This window comes from Micropterus salmoides, unplaced genomic scaffold (assembly GCF_014851395.1).
Source record: "Micropterus salmoides isolate LMB-PRFRI ecotype aquatic unplaced genomic scaffold, ASM1485139v1 Ms_hic_scaffold_20, whole genome shotgun sequence".
NCBI lineage: Eukaryota > Metazoa > Chordata > Actinopteri > Centrarchiformes > Centrarchidae > Micropterus > Micropterus salmoides.
This window is the reverse complement of record NW_024041151.1, coordinates 18,988,995-19,006,435: the sequence shown is the minus strand read 5'-3', so window position 1 is coordinate 19,006,435 and position 17,441 is coordinate 18,988,995. Positions and strand designations below refer to the sequence as shown.

The following is a 17,441-nucleotide window of genomic DNA, read 5'->3' as shown; positions in this document are numbered from 1 at the left end:
GACTGGGTTAGAGATAACGGAGACTAAGCACAGGGAAAATGTGGGAAAACAAGAAACATGACAGCCTGAACACAGAGGTGGACTACTGGCAGGTGTGGCAGGCTGACGAGGTGGCTGATGAGGTGCAGGTGCACAACCATAATGTGCAATGCAATCAATGACCGCTTAAACTACTTTAAGTCAACAATCCACTAGACTCTCAAACCAGTGTAACGTTATAAGTAAATAAAACTGTAAGGCTACATGATCAACAATAAACCTGTAACCTCTTTCCAGCCAACGGCAATAATTATCGTGATGGCAGGCAGCGGGACGTAAATAATTACGTTAATCGACCACCATAAGTTTGGCAAGTAAACAAACGCTCATTCATCTTTTCATAACGAACGACAGACAGAGTAAACCTCTCGTAGGTCGTAGCTGAAGCAAGAAGCAAGCTAACGTTAGATGGATTGGCTCCAGCCCCCAGATTATTGTGTCATTTCAGTGTATATATGGATGCCAGGAAGCGACCCGGTCCGTGTACGTTTTGTTTTTTCGTTTGAACCAATAACGAATAAACGAGAAAAACATCTTTTTTTCGTTAGTGCTGCATAATGTTACGGATCTGGCCGTTCTACAAGCTTGGCTTTTATTTTAATATGTTTACCATTCAAAGGCATTGAATGTACAATATGGCTGCAGAACATTGACTGTGAAGCCATGAGGTAAGAACATTTTAGGAGGTCCTCAAAAGAAAGTCCAAAAACATAATTACATTACTAAAAACAGAATGTCTTCTCAGGACGTCAGTCAGGCCTCTGAGGCCACATTTAAATGTTCTGGCTGATATTGTACAACTGTATGCTAACAAATACAAACAAAAGTTAAAATTCAAAAAAAGACTACTTTGGCTTTTTAGTTGAACTTTGACCTGAACAAGCAGTCTTTCCCTCCTATGTTTTATGAGAGCAGCTCCTCCCCCTATGAGTAAACACAAATTGGCATTTATGTATATATTATTAAAAAAACACATAGGCCTAGATGAGGAAAACCTTTAAAAGTTGAAGCTAACTGTGCAGAAAAGCTGCCAGCCAGAAGACCTCCTGAGCCTCAGCAAGTACAGTATGCCCGCACCTACAAAGTCAGCACTGTGGCCCTAATTGTTGATCAGGTGAACACTGGGTGGTCAGACTTCAATAACAGGTGTGGAGTCTGTGGTCAACACTTTGAGGGACACTATTAGAAATTAAGAATAATTAAGAAAGCCACATGCCATGGTTGTTGCGCTCTTTAATAGTTTTTTGCTTGAAATGAAAAGATTTAAGCATACTGTTGTACAATATCAGCCAGAACATTTTAAATATGGCCTCACACACCTGACTGACGTCCTGAGAAGAAATTCTCAGCATTGGCAGCCTTTTCTTTTATAATTTCATTATGTTCTTGGACTTTCTACAGGCCTGCTGCTATTGAGAACCTCATAAGATAAATGTTGTATGGAAAAACTTGTATGGATTCTCTTCACTTGCATGACACACAGGACATTTCTGAGGTGAGTTTGATGTCAGAGCTGCTGAGAAGCTGACAACAGTGTTAGAACCAGGTTAGAACAGAAGGGCATGCAGGTTTAACTTTGGGCTGAGGGTGAATGATGAAGATGATAACTAGGCTGCAAATAAAACATAAATATCACAAACCAAATGAAATGAACAACAATAAATCCATCTATATCAGTAATCTGGTTTCAAAACGTTTAATAGACACAGGACAGGCCTTCCTTTTAAATACTGCCACCTGCTGGTAGAAAGGGGAAACAGCTTGGTTCATTACAGTGGAAACCACATTAAATATTTATTTAATATAAAAAATATAGCGCTGACAGTAACAACTTTGCATACACAATCATTTCTTAGGTTAACCTATATTAGCCTACCAACTGTACTGCACCAAACAATGTGTTCAAAAAACGTGACTCTTGCTGTGAATAAAAACACAATATTATAGTTCATGTAAGCAGCCACTGTTGCTAACGTATTTCTCTCGGTCCAGGTTTATTTTATTTATTTATTTTCATCAAACATCACCCTGGTATAATGTTAGTGCTGCATAATGTTACAGATCTGACCGTTCTACAAGCTTGGCTTTTATTTTAATATCTGTACTCTGACTTCCGGGTCACCTGGCTCACCGGTCTTTATTTTCTTAACGTCTATCTTCAAACGGAGAAATGAAAATAGGGATTTAAAAAAAACAAAATCGGACCATTATTTGAATTTGGTTTAGTCGTTTTTGGATTTAGAAACCAAAAACGGGAGAACGGCTCTTTTTTTCCGTTTCTTCGTTTTTGCTTTAAAACGACAAACGAAAAAAAGGTGTTTTTCTCGTTTATTCGTTTTATTGGTTCAAACGAAAAAACAAACTATCAGAACGTACACGGACCCAACTGCATCAGCAGAAACTAATGGGAATCAATAACAATAACAAGAATAAGAATACAATAAGAAACAAGAATAATAATAACAGTAACAACACCGGAAACACTGGACAAACAGCGTAACTTGTTTTATTGGTGTTGGAATATAACTTGACATATTTTCTTTCATGTTGCATCTCTGTATGAGTTCAGATGAGCAGCGACGTTTCCTCATGTCGCTCAATTTGCTTTCAGGAGCTCTCCATCTGTCAAAAAGCAAAAATGCATTTAATGTTTTTATAATGTGGGTGGCAATTTGGTGTTTTTTTTGTGTTGCATTTGCATGAATAGACACAAGCTATACAGGCAGTTTTCCTTGTGGTGTTTATTAGGTATCGGTATATGTCGGTGTGCAGAATTCTCTGTCTTTAACAGGTGAGGCCGTGGGTTTGCTTTTGACTGGGTCATCTAGATGTGTCTGTGTTTATGTTTGCCTTCTGTTAGCGTTTCTGCAGTTCTTTATCTTTATCTCCTTTAGTATCTCACCATCATTCACCACACCGCAGTACTCCTCACACTCAGCCTTGCTGTAGAACTTGTTGGCATTGGCCTGACAGAAGCCCTGTTTGTAGGGCACACACAGACCGACGCTGGAGTCAAACGCCCAGATGGGTGGCTGGCCTGTGCAGGGTTCCGCTGCCATTGGCAGACGGCACACAGCTGGGAAGACACAACAGAGGAGGGTTGATATTTTCATGTATTTGCAGGGTTTTATTTTAAAATGTTTCACATCTCACAACTGAGCATCATAACAGGCAATATTACTTAATTCTGGTATACACATGGGAAACTCAATACCCTTCTTCAGGCTTGACAGGGAACCTGTTGAACACAATCAACAGTATTTGATTGTGGGAAGCCAGTGGGGGTTCATATCCCTGTTGCTGCACCAGCAACTTTTGCTGGTTGGTAAAAAGATGTAGTTGCTGAATGTGTTTTGAAATATTTGGAGTACTACTAACCCAAACAGCAGTTAGTAGTACATGGCGAAGCGGCCATTCACAATTTGGAAGAAATTATGGAAACAAAACAAAATATTGGACTAACACAGAATGAACTGGCAATGGGCAAAAATATTGATGTTGCCTGTATAATTATCCCATCTGCAGATGTTGTGTTCCTCACCTTCTGTGCGACATCTCTGCAGACACTCTCTCTCATTTTCAAAGTTGTTCTGGTTGCCCAAACACCCTCCATACTTGAAGAGTTCGCAGCTCATTGAGGAGGAGTTGTAGAAGTAACGCTGGATCAGCCCAAAACATGGTCCTGTATCTGGTGCTGCTTTACAGGCCACTGCGACAAGAGAAAGAGATAGTACAAGTCAGGATAGATTGCAGTTGCAACACCAGATTTAGGATCTCTTATTCTTCCATTCAACACACATTCATGAAAGTGAATGCTGTACAGTAATATCTAAGTGTCGTTGTTAAAAGGAGTAAGCTGATCACTTACCGCTTCCATTGAAAAGAGGTGAATCATCACCAGAACCCTCCACGTCTGCAGAAGCCAACGTAGGCAACACACTTCTCCTCACCCGCTGTACACAGCCACATTCAGACTCAGTTAGAAACACAAAGTCAGCTGAACCCCAAATATTACAAACAACATTAAATGTACTGTCCACATTAAAGCATTAATAATTTTACACTTTTTAAAAATAATGATTACTTTAACTTATTACATGTACAGTGTGTACATGCTGGTGCTAATGCATATGTAGTTTTACTTGAGAAAAATCCATAGTCTCTATTTTTTGTTTTAATATTATGCTTAAACATAATACTTCTTCCACCACATTTACACCGTTCTGCTGTTACATTATTTCACTCTTCTACTGCGAGCACAGCAGAGGTTTGTCTAGATTGTTTTTGTACATTTAAAAAGGCAGATTTTATGTTCCCAGGAAATCATTTAATTTTCTCAATTTTTACAGTGAGCAAAATATTGGAAGTACTGAATGTTATTTGAGGCATCCTTATATAAATGCACTGCTGCTACTACTGCTACCAAGGGATTTATGAGATATTCCTTTGAGTTAAAGCAGAGTGGATTTAAATCACTCGACAATAAGAATAAAATATGCTAATATTGTATTGAAGAGACTTTTTCCTTCATCTTAGAATTATTAAATGTATTCTGAGCACCTGAGGCTCAGGTTGAGCTGACGGCTCTACCACCTGCCCAGGAACACAGTCACCTGCAAAGAGATTAAATGAAGCATAAAGACAGCCATTCATTTTATAGCTAAATAATTGATGTATTCAAGTGTCTTATTGCATTTGTATTGTGTTTATGTTTTATATTTGAAGAATTTCCTCTTGCAGGAAAATAAAGAACTGAACTGTTTCGTGAAGAGTGATCTCTCTCTCTCCATGTACCTTCATTGCTCATTTACATATGGCCTTAATTTTTCACATTTAAAGGTTAGTGCAATAAGCGGTAATCTGCGTCTCTGTGTTGTACCTTTGTTTTGCTTAATGATAATAGTGTCATCACTCATTCCCTGTTGTCTGACCAGTGTTTTGAAGTCGTCCAGCACAGTGGCTCTCACGGTCATAGTTCGACCTGAAGAGGACAGAGTCATTTAGACCAAACAGATGTAAACTAAAACCTAAACATAGTATGTAGGGTTTGAGGTATAATGAGGTGTTCAGACTCACCTCATGATCACTTGGCACTTCATAAAAAATTATTTATTCAGTTTGATTTAAATGAATCCGTGACCAATACGATGGTCTATCGTAACATAAACGTGGGGGGAAATCCTACTACTTGAATTAAATAAATTTAATATAATATCAAAGTTCAACTAAAAAGCAGATTTTTTTAATTACACAGGCTACTGAAACAAACAAAATATGGTTGTTATGTTTACTTTTTTGGTTTATTCAACAGAATCTGAAAATCTGAAATGAAGCTCAAAACTCACATAGAAAACATCACTCAACCAATGTTTTGCTCTTTCAACGAGCAAAATATGACAATAAATAAAAATCTGAATAAATTGGATACTGTTCCAGTGCATCTATAGAAAGTGTTTACTCACTGTAAAGCTTAAGTGAGGTGCTCTTCTCCCCTTGTGATTTCTGTTTGCTCATAATCACTATCGCATACTCGTTGTAGTTCGTGTGAACCACATAGGCATCCACGTCTGCCCTCCACCCTGTGGAAAGGACAGGGAGAGAGATAATAAAACATTCATGGACGACATAAACTGAAAAGAGAGCTGTGTCACTGTAAGATTATACAGAGGGAGATAAAAAGAGAAAGAGAGACGTACTTGCAATATGGTAGGAGAATCGTCCTGGTGTGGTGGTCAGCTCATAGTCCCCAGACATCTCCTTACATGTTCCATGTCTGCACGTACACAGAAGAAATTACGTAGTAGTGGAACAAACCATGTGTGACAGGTTGTATCTGTGTGTTCACATGTACTGCAGCAGGCACTTAATTTGATTGGGTTTTAGTTAAGTGAAAGTAGCAATACCTTTATACCTGAGTAAAAATACTTAAAATATACTTAAAGTACCAACAGTGCAGGTATTACGTGGGTGGATTATAAATAGTAATGTATTCATGTTTAAGCGCTAACGTTGCAGCTGTTAAAGGTGGAGCTCATTCTAAACAATGTATACACTGTCAGGTAGCTTTATCTATAACATTCGTTCATAATTTATTAGTTCGTTATATTTTGCGTTACAGTTTTTTTTCAGTTGCTAACCTGCACTGGTCAAAACTGAAATCACATTGTCAAAACTCTTCACACAGTCAGCTAAACAGAAGTGTATGTGGGCCAAACTGTAAATCGTTGTTCATTGCTTTCACACAAAATGCATTCAATGACCACTTTCTCCAAAATCCATGAACTCTTTTCCCATTACTACTTCACCACCTGCAAAACACTGTATATCTGCAGCACAACACACTTTGTGCACAACTGTTAAAAACACATTCAAAACAGAATCCTGCATTTCTGGAGTAATCAGACTAAAATATATAGCAGAATAGCAGCGAACATTTTATGCTTACGTCTATCTGCATAGAGGAATGTGTGTAGTGTTTTGAATGTGGATTTATTGTAAAACTCCAAGCTGCGTGTAAAGCAGGAATGTGCTTGTATTTTAGCAGAATTGGTTCAGGGTGTTAGTACATCAATTACAGGCTGTGGTCACTGGGTCTCAGGTCCCAGTGTTAACTATGTAAACAACTGAAAAAAAGTGTATTGCAGAAGTTTGTTGATTAAATATTCATGCCCCCCCTCCCGATATCTTAGTAACTGAATAAATATTTATAATTGATGAGAAAGTATTTATAACTTTTATAAAGATGTATTTTGATAGATATTTGTGCTTTGGTGTGTTTGTGTGTCAAAATATGATGCATGCACTTCTTACAAACCTGAGTACAGTTCGAGTCATCTTGAGTTTGCCTTCAGTGGTGCCTCTCTGCAGTATCAGTTTACCGATGGCTGCATCTCCCCTGTGACTTTGAATATGGCGACATGTACTTGCCACGGCAACGTCATACCATGTTCCTAGAAACTGTCACAAAGAGATCCCATAATATTTACATTTTACTAACATTAATACACACAAAACCTATAATAGAAGTACATATTACTGTTGTTTCAGTATGCCAGGCTAACAACATACCTTTTCAGTCCATAATGAAAAATTTAAATATTGTAAAAATAATTTGTTCAGGACTGCTACTATCAGTAATGCATATGGTTCATTATAGTCTTCCTAATGGAAACCATCTTGAGGTATTGTTAGATTAGATTAGAGCAACAATATCAGTCAAAATATTCCAAGATTTTGAATCTTTTAATACCATATTTGTTGACATCAAGGCCTTTTAAGAGCTCACTAGAATATATTTCACAATTAAAAAGCATCTTGCCATTGCTGTGGCACAAAATCTTACTTCACCCAGACAGTGTTAAACTTACTAATGTGTATTTAATGTACTTGTCTTTTCGTGTATTACTAACCTCAAGCTCCCTTAACATTTTTAACATTTAATGCGTGAACATCCTAAGGTGCCCTAGGTGTCATTTACACTGGGGATGCTGGGGACATGTCCCCACCACTTTTTGAAATGGCTGATTTTGTGCCCACCACTCTTTTAAAACATAATTATTATATATATATATACATAATATACATATATACATAATTGCAGTTAAATAACAAATGAAAATGCCTAAGCTAAAAAAAAACAAGCTACGGATTATAAAATGATCCAAAAACATAAATGCACCAATCAGTAACTTTAATAACTTCTTGACACAGTTTCTTTTTGGCCAAGTATTCAGTTCTCTCCCTTTGAACATGACAAAAGAGGAGTGAAGACTAAATGATGCCTTCATACGTGTTGCCTCAGCAGGGCTGATATTACATGAGAAAAGTTGATCTACAGGAGAAACAGATCTGAAAGCAACACAGAGTGACTGAAAGCTGTACTGCAGTATATTCTGTTTTATTTACATATTTTGAAATGTCACCAGCCACCAGAATTTTGTGTTTTCTTTTACATAAATAAAAACATTTCCTCCATAAATTGGTGCAGGAAATGAAGCGTTTAAATATCAAAATTTCCTGGGGGAGGTCCCCCCCAGACCTTCCACTCGTATATCTCAGCATTGAGGCTATCTTTAAAACACTTTTTAAGGATCTTTTTGTCTCGTGAACCTAACATTACATATCGTGATGTCTCTTCACACCCCTAATCTGAGCCCCTATGTCCCCACCACTATTCAACACAAAGTGATGCCCTCGTAAGAGGCTTTATCCTATATTCAATATATGTATTTTTTTTGTCATTAACATATGAAGTGCATTTCTGCACCTCTGGCTTTTACCTTTTCATACTGAGTGTATAAATTTAAAACAACAGAATATTATACATAAACGAGGAGAAATAACATGCAAGACTGCAGAACTCATTCACCTGGGCCAGATCAAAGTTCTCCTGCGTGGAGTAGAGAGGATCTGGGAGTACAGGGAGCCCCTGGAGGGTCCAGGTCCAACCCAGGACCAGCAAGGAAACCAGAATCACTGCTTTCTGCATCCTATCTGCCTGTCTGTCCACCAGTCTCTGGGAGGACTGAAGTCTGAGACAGTGAATCCCAGGAAAAGACCTCTCAACTCTTCAAAGCGGGACAGGGCATTGACCTGTGTTTTGTGTGCAATAGCCCCGGCATTATGCTCACTCCCACAGCACACAAGTGAAAAACAAACAAGTGAAAGAGCAAAGTTCTGCTTCTCTGTGTCCTGATTTGTGCTCTGAATTGCCTGGGCAGCTGACCACTGGACTTCAGAGTTTTGGCAACATCAACAAATCAATACATGTCATGATCTGAGAGACGAACGACCAACAGCTTCATGAGATTTTATCCTATATTGTGTATCTGTTGAAAGAGTAGTAATGCTCTGAACGTCTGAGCACCTCTGATTTTACAAATCTGGTGTCTTCTGTTGGATGAGACTATATTCGCAAATCTTCAGCATCCATACGTTTAACCACTAGAGGCACATACCTTACATTTAAATAAGCATTTAGATAGCACTGAATGTAAAGTATATCAAGACTCACCATGCATTTCTATCTGAGGTCTCAGCCATTGCTTTCATATATAGCATCCATTTCGCATTAGAAGGACTCAATGCTTAGTTCCCTCCCTGATTATATAAAACATAGCTTCACTATAATAATAATCATAATAATAATCATAATCATAATACATATTGCTCAAAACTATTTATTTAATCATAAGGGGGAGATGAACTTGAAATTGAAAAACTTGAAACGGATCCCCTGATAAGCAATAAAGTAATAATGAATAGCTATGTATTCCTTAATGGTTAGATGGTGGGAGTTTTATCAAGTCAACTCCTTAAGACTCCACATTTCTTTCTTTCTTTTTTGTCTTTAGTTTATTATATGTTTAAATAACGAGTACTCTGAAAGGTCAAATGCACTCAGATTAACACTGAATAATTTTATTTGCAAAGCGCCTCCATTACAACTTACTTTTGACATACCAAGCCTTTTCACATAAATGAAAATACCATAATAAAAATAGTGCTAAATTAACATACAGTATAGTATTTATACAGTGTGTACCATATCCATAGGAAGTCAGTACTAACTAAACAGTGATTATTTTACCATAAGATAAGAGATAAGACTTTATTGATTCTACACAGGGGAAAATCATTATTTATCCACTGTCGAAAATGTGTTTTCACACTCAACAGTGTGAAAATATTTTAGTCTGGTAAGTGTTTGTGTGACGATCGTCCTTTTCAAGTGTTCCACATGGTCTCCCACCCTGTAACAGCAAAATAACATTTATTAATATGCTAAAATTGTACAGATATACAATCTGATCTGTGGGAGTCCAACTCAGTGTATAATGAGTGGATACCAAAGATATATTATAAATGCAAACTAAACACTGATCAGTGTTAATATAATGTAATCTAATGCTCCTCTTGTACAGGGTGGCACCACGTTTCTTTTTGACTTCTTGGGAGCCAAAGTCTAAATGATAGACACACGAGGTTCCCACATCATGTGACTGATCTATCTTCATACAAATACAGATCTGTGGTTTTAGTATGCAAATGTTATGTCAGCACATCGCAGTGTGAAGCACATACCTGAGGCTGAGTAGTGATGGGCTTTGTCCCCTGCTCACCTGGAACACACTCACCTGGGGAGAAAGTAAGATGGGGGGGTTCTGACAACATATAAAACCATAAAAAAATGTAAATCATCTTAAAAACTAAATGTAACTTTCATGCTTTTTGAGAACGCAGGCTCACTGGAACACCAAAATGGAAACTATTTCACCATCTCTTTTGTAATTAATCACACCTGTGCTTTTCCTGAATGTGCTTGCGTGTTTGTACCTTTGTTCTGATTCATGATGATAGTGTCGTCACTTAATCCATGTTGTCTGACCAGTGTTTTGAAGTCGTCCAGCACAGCAGCCCTCACATTCATATTTCGACCTGAAGAAGACAGAATAACTACAAAAAGTACAATAAACTGATGTATTGATGGAGTCAAAAAGTGTCACTCACTATAAAGCTTGACTGTGGTGGTTTTATTTCCTGATGGTTTCTCTGTGCTCAGCAGAAGCATCATTGCATACTCATCATAGTTGGAATGAACCACAAAGGAATCAACATCTGCTCCGAACCCTGCAGAAAGGAAAGTTTTCACAGTACACTGCATGACAGATTTGTAAACACATATTAGTGGAAGATGTACCAAACCTGCTGCTTTTTAGTTTAACGTGACTAAAACCTTGCTATTGTGGCGTGAAAGGTTGGGACAGAATGTACAGTTAGATAAAAAAGGATGTGGAGAGGAAGGAAGCTAGAGCAACATACTTGCAACATGGTGGTAGAATCGTCCTGGAGTGGTGGTCAGACCATGAACTGTGGACATCTGCTTACATGAGCCATTCCTACAAGCAGGCGCGCGCACATAAATGTAAACACAGCACAGCTTAAACTGAATGTAACATATTTTGAACTAATGCATGTAAGTCTGACCTGAAACTAGTGCCCATCATTGTGAAGTTGTCCTCACATGGAACATGTTGCAGCTCCAGTGCAGCAATGATGGGGTTTCCCCGCTTTCTCTGCATGTAGTGAGGACAAGTAGAAACCACTGCTACCTCATACCACTTTCCCATAAACTGCAAGGGACACACAACGATTTACTGCACAGCAAAAAATCAAAAATCATATTATGGCAAGAAACCTCCATCACATTACCATCATGACTGAAAGATGCAGGGAAAGGGGGAAATTTTGTTATATAATGTTTGTTATATATCTATATATATATACACACATAAATAAAATAACAAAAACCTGTATTTCATCCACTCACCCGGCCCAGATCGAAGTTCTCCTGTGTGAGGATAAGAGGTTCTGTGAGCACATGGGCTGCCTGCAGGGTCCAAGCCGACCCCAGGACCAGGAGAGACACCAGACTCAATGCTCTCTGCATCCTGTCAGCCTCTCTGAGGACAAACTGACACACTGTTTATTTAGGTTTTGTAATTTCCCCCTACGAACAACACTACTCAAAAGTAAAAGAGCAAAGTTCTGATTTGTGTGTGTGTGTACGCGCTAAAGTGTCAATTTGATTGTGTGTTTTGTTGGTCCATATAATCAGCAACTGGACTTCAGAGTTTGAAGCTAAAACAAACAACCAATCAATACATGTCAGAATGTAACATGTGAAAAGTAGTAGGGGACCAAATGTGCAATTATATTTGGTTACATAGGTAGCTTTGGCATTAGCTAGCACTAGGTGGCACATCAGAGAGCTGTGAAACAGCAGATGTGTAGTATCTACCCTCTGGAGTTCATATGTGAACTACACTAGACACACACACACACACACACACACACACACACACACACACACACACACACACACACACACACACACACACACACACACACCCTGGAGGTTAATATTGTTTATTTAACTCCATGTCAACACTGTGAAACACCCCAATTGATTATATTCAAGAAGTTATTTTAATTATCTATTTGATGTTAGGCATAAAACAGCTACAACAATGAGAAGCTTATTTCTGTAAAGGTTTTGTTTGGTAATTTGTGGGGAGGGAGAGAAATCATTTCAACAGTCTTAATAGTTAATATTGTTTATTTATTACTATGTAAGCATAACAGAACTATGAAAATAATGTAAAACACTGCATGACTCAGAATCAGCTGTATTGCCATGTAGGTTTACACATACAAGGAATTTACTTTGGTATTTTGGTGCATAACAATAAACATAGTAGGTAGAAAATATTAGAAAGAAAAAGCAAGTACAAGACGATGATGTATACATTTCATTAGCAATATTTGCTGATAATATCATCACTGTAGCCAGAATCATGACGTTTGCAAAAAGAGAGTTCTTTGTAGTACTTCATAGTAAATGCAGGGAAAACGAGAGGAGCGGAGAATCCAGAGCTGGAGCAGCACAACCGTATACGCTGCCACTCTTATCTCATGTGCATCAGGGAACCTAAAGAAAGTACCAGAAACTAATTTATACTGAAGATTTGTTGGACAGAAGTAACTCCCCTGGTATTCACATTTCTAAAAATAAAAAAAAGACTCACCTAATGTCCAGATCCTGATGGTGGGCAATTTCCTGTTAAACATATAGACAAGAATTAGGAAACTTCAGGGTCAATAAATTCTCCCCATTATGTATGTGTACATGTGTAGATATGTGTGTGTGTTCCCCGTACTTTACCTGCTGGAGGTGGAGTCACAATAGACTCTCTGGGGAAACCCTGGGACAAGGCAAAGGCTTTAAACTTATTAATTATTTCACCTCTGACTGTTTGAGAGCGACCTGCAAACAAGTACAGACACACACATATAAAGACAGACAACACAGTACTTATTCTGCAGCTCACATGTTTAAATGTAATGTAATCACAAATACAGTATATGCGTATGTGTGTGCGTCTCACCGTAAAGCGCCACCTGTGTGTACTCTCTGTTAAAAGCCTTGTATTTGAGAACCAGAGCGTATTCAGTGTAGTTTGTGTCCACCACTGTGATGTCCTTCACCATGTTATGGCCTGAAAGAAAACACAGAAGTGAGGGACAAAGACTCCTTGGCATTCATTGTTAAATATGAGTGACATTGTAAAGCTCTCCTTAGAACAATTAGTCAGATCTACAAAGGAACCTACAGAAAGGATGACCTGATCTGACTTTTGTGATTTAAGATTAAATGTTTATACAGAAATTAAAAGACATTTCAAACAAAGAGGGCCTCTATGAGATGGATAAAACTGTGTGTAGTATACCACTGGCGTATGTAGGCAACCATATTAAAAACATACTGTTTATAAATCAAAATATCTTAAACATGCATGCAATAAATATTTACATTACACACTGCATATGCTCTACAAAATGACAACAGTAAAGAAAAAAGAGAGAATAAAACATGAACAAATATAAGTAAGTAAGACATGCGGTGTGAAAATTAAGATGCATTTCAAATACATTATTATTATTACAGCACAAATACATGGTGTCAATAGTAGTCTACAATGTTAGATACACACAAATATAAACAACTATAATACATGCTATTTGTAACAACATTTTTGTTAAGTCAGAACAAACATTAATAAAAAAACATACAAGCATACACACAAGTGCATCATGAAAAACAAAAACAAAATTAACACTATAAAAACATGCTTGGTTTGATGTGTGTAGAAAAGAGGCACAAGCCAAAAATAACATATTTCTGCTTTGCATTCATTTAAAAATCTTGCAAGTAAATGCATACATTTTTAGAGTGCTCATGAATGGAGTCTTGTGGAACCTCAGGCAGGCACGTCATTTTATGGTCACATGTTCCACACACCCTCTAATCATGTATGCCCAGGACCACCTGTCTCTCACAGTTGACAGTCCGTATAAACATCGGACGCTCATTCAGTCTGCTTACAACAACGCTGAGCTCTGCATCCTCGCTGTGGCTTTCAGAAATTTAACTCCCTTCACCTTCCCAGCCCCTCCTTTGTGTTTTTAACACATGTTCATATTCATTAAATGTTGTGTATGTCTGGCTCTGCCACGATCAAGAACAGTCAAGTTTAACTGCTTCAAATAAGCAGAGACGCAAACTAAAATGCATTTTTCTGGAAAAAATGGTTAAAAGCCTTGATGTGAACATCCTGACTGAAATATTTGTCACATGTCCAGTCTGGACATTGTTGATGTTGTTTGCTCGTACTGTTGCAGAACCGGACTTTAATTTTGTTCTACTGCTGTGGGCACCCAGAGAGTGCCAGACAAAGAGCTTACTAAACACCATCTCTCTTCTCTCTTGGGAAGGTGATGAGAAGGAAGTATAGACTTACGTGTGCTGAAATAGGTGAACTGTCCAGGTACGGCGGTCTTCTCATATTGGTACCCCATAATCTGACAACCTACAGGTCTGAAGCACAACACAATGTGTCTTTATCTTCACTCCATACATCCCTGTCTTCTTTTACAAGCACTTCTGTCATTTACATGTACTGTACTGTATTTGCCCCACACACACACAGACTCACGTGGCGTCCCACATTGTGAGGTTGACATTGCCGTTTGGCAGTGGTGTGACCATGCCCATGGAGGCCTTCACTTTCTCTCTGAATGGGGCAAAAGATGGAGAGTCATAGGCCAGGCCCACGCGGTACCATTTCCCTGCAAACTAAACACACACACATAGGCTCACAAAATTAAATTTTCATGTCAAACATAAAAAAAAAATCACTGGTTTGTACATTTTAAAGAATAAAGCTGGAAATATTATAAACTTTCCTCACTGTCAACACATCCCAGGTAAAAACCAAAACCAACTCTCAGTGCTTTCTGACTTCCCCACCTTGTCTGTGGCTCTCAGCCCCAAGCCCAATGGACATAAATCTTTAAAGACAGGTCACGTATAGAGTGTTTCATAAAAAAAGGTGCAGTCATTTCCTAACACCGCGGGACACTGTTGTTTTTATCTAAGGTTAATCAGTCATGAGTAAATAGCGCCTGGGGACTATTTTCAGTTGCAGATTTGGCAAGATAGTGGGTATTTATGGAAGCAGTAAGGCGTATGTGGCATTTACTTGAAATAAAATACAGTGCCCATGTTTATAGTAATGAAGGAACATGTTACCCACTGCAACTGTGTAGCTCACCTTTGTGTGTTTAATTGTTTCTGGACCAAAATGGAGGCTCGTGACACAAAGGAATAAGGCTTTTAAACAAATCATTGGTGGTTTTGGTCATTCATATGAGATTTGTTGTTTATAAGAAAAACATAGACCACAACATTTCCTCATATCTGTACATAGATCATTAAAAACACTGACTGGATGGAGGCAGTGTGCATGTTCTGACTTTCACATGACACGAGCCTGCATGCTCATCAAGTTTTATGTAAGTGGGAAAACTGCTGCTGCATTTTCATTGACCTTCTTTAGGCTTTGTGGGTAAAGAATAGACATGTGTATTGGAAGGAGGAAAAAAAAAAAATCATAAGAGGAAATCATAGCGATAGTTTAGGGTTTTATTTATTTTGCATTAACCCAAACGTATCTGATCTTCTGCTAAATATGAAATAATCCCACCATAGGGATCTTTAAAATGCTTCTGGGATAAATCCAGTCAGCTGTCAAATAAGCCACAGGGAACAAATGAAGATGCTCCTTTTTAGAGACATTTCTCATGATGGGAAATGTTAAACTGACCCCTCTTAACCTCTTGTGTGTGAGGAAACCAGCAACAAGGCTTCGCAAATGTATTAATCATAACAATTTGTGCTGAGGCAAGAATTAAACCCACAGCTGTTTGTTTTGTGAACTACTGAGTAGCTGTTCTCAAACTTTGACTACACACAGACATACACACAGGCATGTTTCCATCACATTAGGACTGACTTACCCTAACCTTAACCCTTCACCTACACTTACCATAATCTTAAAGTAAGTCTTCACACTGAAATGTAATGGTGTAAATTATGGGGACTTGCATTTTGTCCCCATAAGGATGGCGAGTCCCCACAGTGTGACTGTGTAAACAGATTTATGTCTATGCACACACACGCGCACGCTTTTACGGTGTGAGACTGTGGCTGTGTTTGAAACGGATAAAAATGCTGTCTAACAGGGCAGCGAGTCATATGGACATGTTCTCACTCTATCTCCACAAAACACACTCTCACTCTTACGTAGACATTTAAAACACACACACACACACACACACACACACCTCTGGTGTTACAACAAATAATTGAAGCAGAACCTCCTTCACTTAACATATCGAACTGATTCAGATACATTCATTCTTAAAAACAAACATAGTAAACATGTATCTTACTCTCTGCAGGTTGAAATCTCTCTGCGGCTTCACGTCAGCGTACGCCATCATCACGCAAGACATCACCATGACAACAGCAACCACAGTGGTCCTCATGGCTGCGTGGAGAAAGGAAGCGGCGAGGTGGATGGACTGAAAGGTGGAGAGAGGGTTATCTGGCCCGAGCCTAAAGCGAACTGGAGGCAGCCAACAGATGCGGACACGGAGTGGCAAAGCCTCTGGCAATGTTTGTTTTTTTCTCCTGATCCACCCACCTATTTGTCAGCCAATCACTGGGCTAGGGATCATGGAACAGTGGCCAAGTGTTGAAGATGTGTGGCTCCAAAACAACCCTGACTCAGACTTCACTTCCCATAGGTGCGGGAATAGATCATGCTTGTGGCCTCTTAGCATCAGCTGAAGCTCATGTGCTGTTCCTGCATGCACAGGCACGCTGGTTTCACAAGACTTTGTCCCAAATTGAAAGATACACAGAGAAGAAGAAGCTTAGAGGGATCAGTAGGTTCTGCATCTGAGGCCTAATACTGGGGTTTTAAAGAGATTAACGGATAGTGATAGAGGAAGTCTTCAGATTATTTACTTAAGTAAAAGTAACTCACAACACTACATAAAAAGGCTACTCAATTACAAGTTAAATGTTCTGCATTCAGAAGGTCACTGATGGAAAAGGTACAGAAGTATTAGCAACAAAATGTACTTCAAGAATCAAAAGTTAAAGTATTTATTATGCAAAATGGCTCCTGTCAGTCTTACATGGATCATTATTACTGATGCATTAATATGTAAGTAAGTGTTGCACTTGGTCGAGGTGGAACTATTGCATATATTGTCGGGAACTTAAATCTATAAGAATGCATCATATTTTAAACAATCATGTTTTGTATGTAATAGATTAGTCTGTGAAGTGTCTAGTAACTATAGCTGTTGAATAAATGTGGTCGAGTAAAAAGAGTACAATTAAAACCTTTGGAATGTATTGGAGTAGAAGTATAAAGTGGCAGAAAATAGAAATGGTAATTCAAATATGTACTTTTCCACCAGTGCAACAC

The 17,441-nt window shown here is 38.4% G+C and overlaps 3 protein-coding genes across 6 annotated transcripts; all 3 read right to left on the bottom strand.

The window, feature by feature from the left end:
- Positions 1-2,520: 2,520 nt before the first annotated feature.
- On the bottom strand, positions 2,521-8,635 carry LOC119914372 (protein AMBP-like). The gene is made up of 10 exons (XM_038733651.1): positions 8,408-8,635; positions 6,854-6,996; positions 5,736-5,812; positions 5,502-5,618; positions 4,919-5,020; positions 4,600-4,652; positions 3,908-3,992; positions 3,581-3,748; positions 2,942-3,115; positions 2,521-2,661 (listed from the first exon to the last, which is right to left on the bottom strand). Exons 1-10 carry the CDS (start codon positions 8,525-8,527, stop codon positions 2,636-2,638), a joined length of 1,065 nt encoding a protein of 354 aa, XP_038589579.1. The 5' UTR covers positions 8,528-8,635; the 3' UTR covers positions 2,521-2,635.
- A 793-nt stretch (positions 8,636-9,428) lies between these two features.
- LOC119914373 (protein AMBP-like) lies at positions 9,429-11,567 on the bottom strand. 4 transcript variants are annotated; one of them, XM_038733653.1, is made up of 7 exons: positions 11,369-11,567; positions 11,026-11,171; positions 10,861-10,937; positions 10,549-10,668; positions 10,375-10,494; positions 10,123-10,202; positions 9,429-9,791 (listed from the first exon to the last, which is right to left on the bottom strand). In XM_038733653.1, the coding sequence occupies exons 1-7, from the start codon at positions 11,486-11,488 to the stop codon at positions 9,711-9,713; spliced, it is 744 nt and encodes a 247-aa protein (XP_038589581.1). In that variant the 5' UTR covers positions 11,489-11,567; the 3' UTR covers positions 9,429-9,710. The 4 variants fall into 4 exon arrangements, with proteins under 4 accessions (XP_038589581.1, XP_038589582.1, XP_038589583.1 ...); XM_038733654.1 differs by having other exon boundaries at positions 10,375-10,476; positions 11,369-11,557; XM_038733655.1 differs by having other exon boundaries at positions 10,123-10,175; positions 11,369-11,556.
- Positions 11,568-12,139: 572 nt separating this feature from the next.
- On the bottom strand, positions 12,140-16,613 carry ptgdsa (prostaglandin D2 synthase a). Its single transcript, XM_038733657.1, has 7 exons — positions 16,393-16,613; positions 14,595-14,734; positions 14,400-14,476; positions 12,987-13,097; positions 12,764-12,865; positions 12,627-12,658; positions 12,140-12,529 (listed from the first exon to the last, which is right to left on the bottom strand). Exons 1-6 carry the CDS (start codon positions 16,486-16,488, stop codon positions 12,627-12,629), a joined length of 558 nt encoding a protein of 185 aa, XP_038589585.1. The 5' UTR covers positions 16,489-16,613; the 3' UTR covers positions 12,140-12,529.
- Positions 16,614-17,441: the final 828 nt, after the last annotated feature.

Excerpts from the sequence above, each read along its gene's own strand:
- LOC119914372 (XM_038733651.1), bottom strand. The coding sequence starts at position 8,527 with ATGCAGAAAGCAGTGATTCTGGTTTCCTTGCTGGTCCTGGGTTGGACC. Across the intron at positions 6,997-8,407 it reads AGAACTTTGATCTGGCCCAG|TTTCTAGGAACATGGTATGA; the intron begins GTGAATGAGTTC and ends TCTTTGTGACAG. Across the intron at positions 5,619-5,735 it reads ATTCTCCTACCATATTGCAA|GGTGGAGGGCAGACGTGGAT; the intron begins GTACGTCTCTCT and ends TCCTTTCCACAG.
- LOC119914373 (XM_038733653.1), bottom strand. The coding sequence starts at position 11,488 with ATGCAGAGAGCATTGAGTCTGGTGTCTCTCCTGGTCCTGGGGTCGGCT. Across the intron at positions 11,172-11,368 it reads AGAACTTCGATCTGGGCCGG|TTTATGGGAAAGTGGTATGA; the intron begins GTGAGTGGATGA and ends TGTCCCTTGCAG. Across the intron at positions 10,669-10,860 it reads ATTCTACCACCATGTTGCAA|GGTTCGGAGCAGATGTTGAT; the intron begins GTATGTTGCTCT and ends TCCTTTCTGCAG.
- ptgdsa (XM_038733657.1), bottom strand. The coding sequence starts at position 16,488 with ATGAGGACCACTGTGGTTGCTGTTGTCATGGTGATGTCTTGCGTGATG. Across the intron at positions 14,735-16,392 it reads GAGATTTCAACCTGCAGAGA|TTTGCAGGGAAATGGTACCG; the intron begins GTAAGATACATG and ends GTGTGTGTTTAG. Across the intron at positions 12,866-12,986 it reads CACACAGGTGGCGCTTTACG|GTCGCTCTCAAACAGTCAGA; the intron begins GTGAGACGCACA and ends ACTTGTTTGCAG.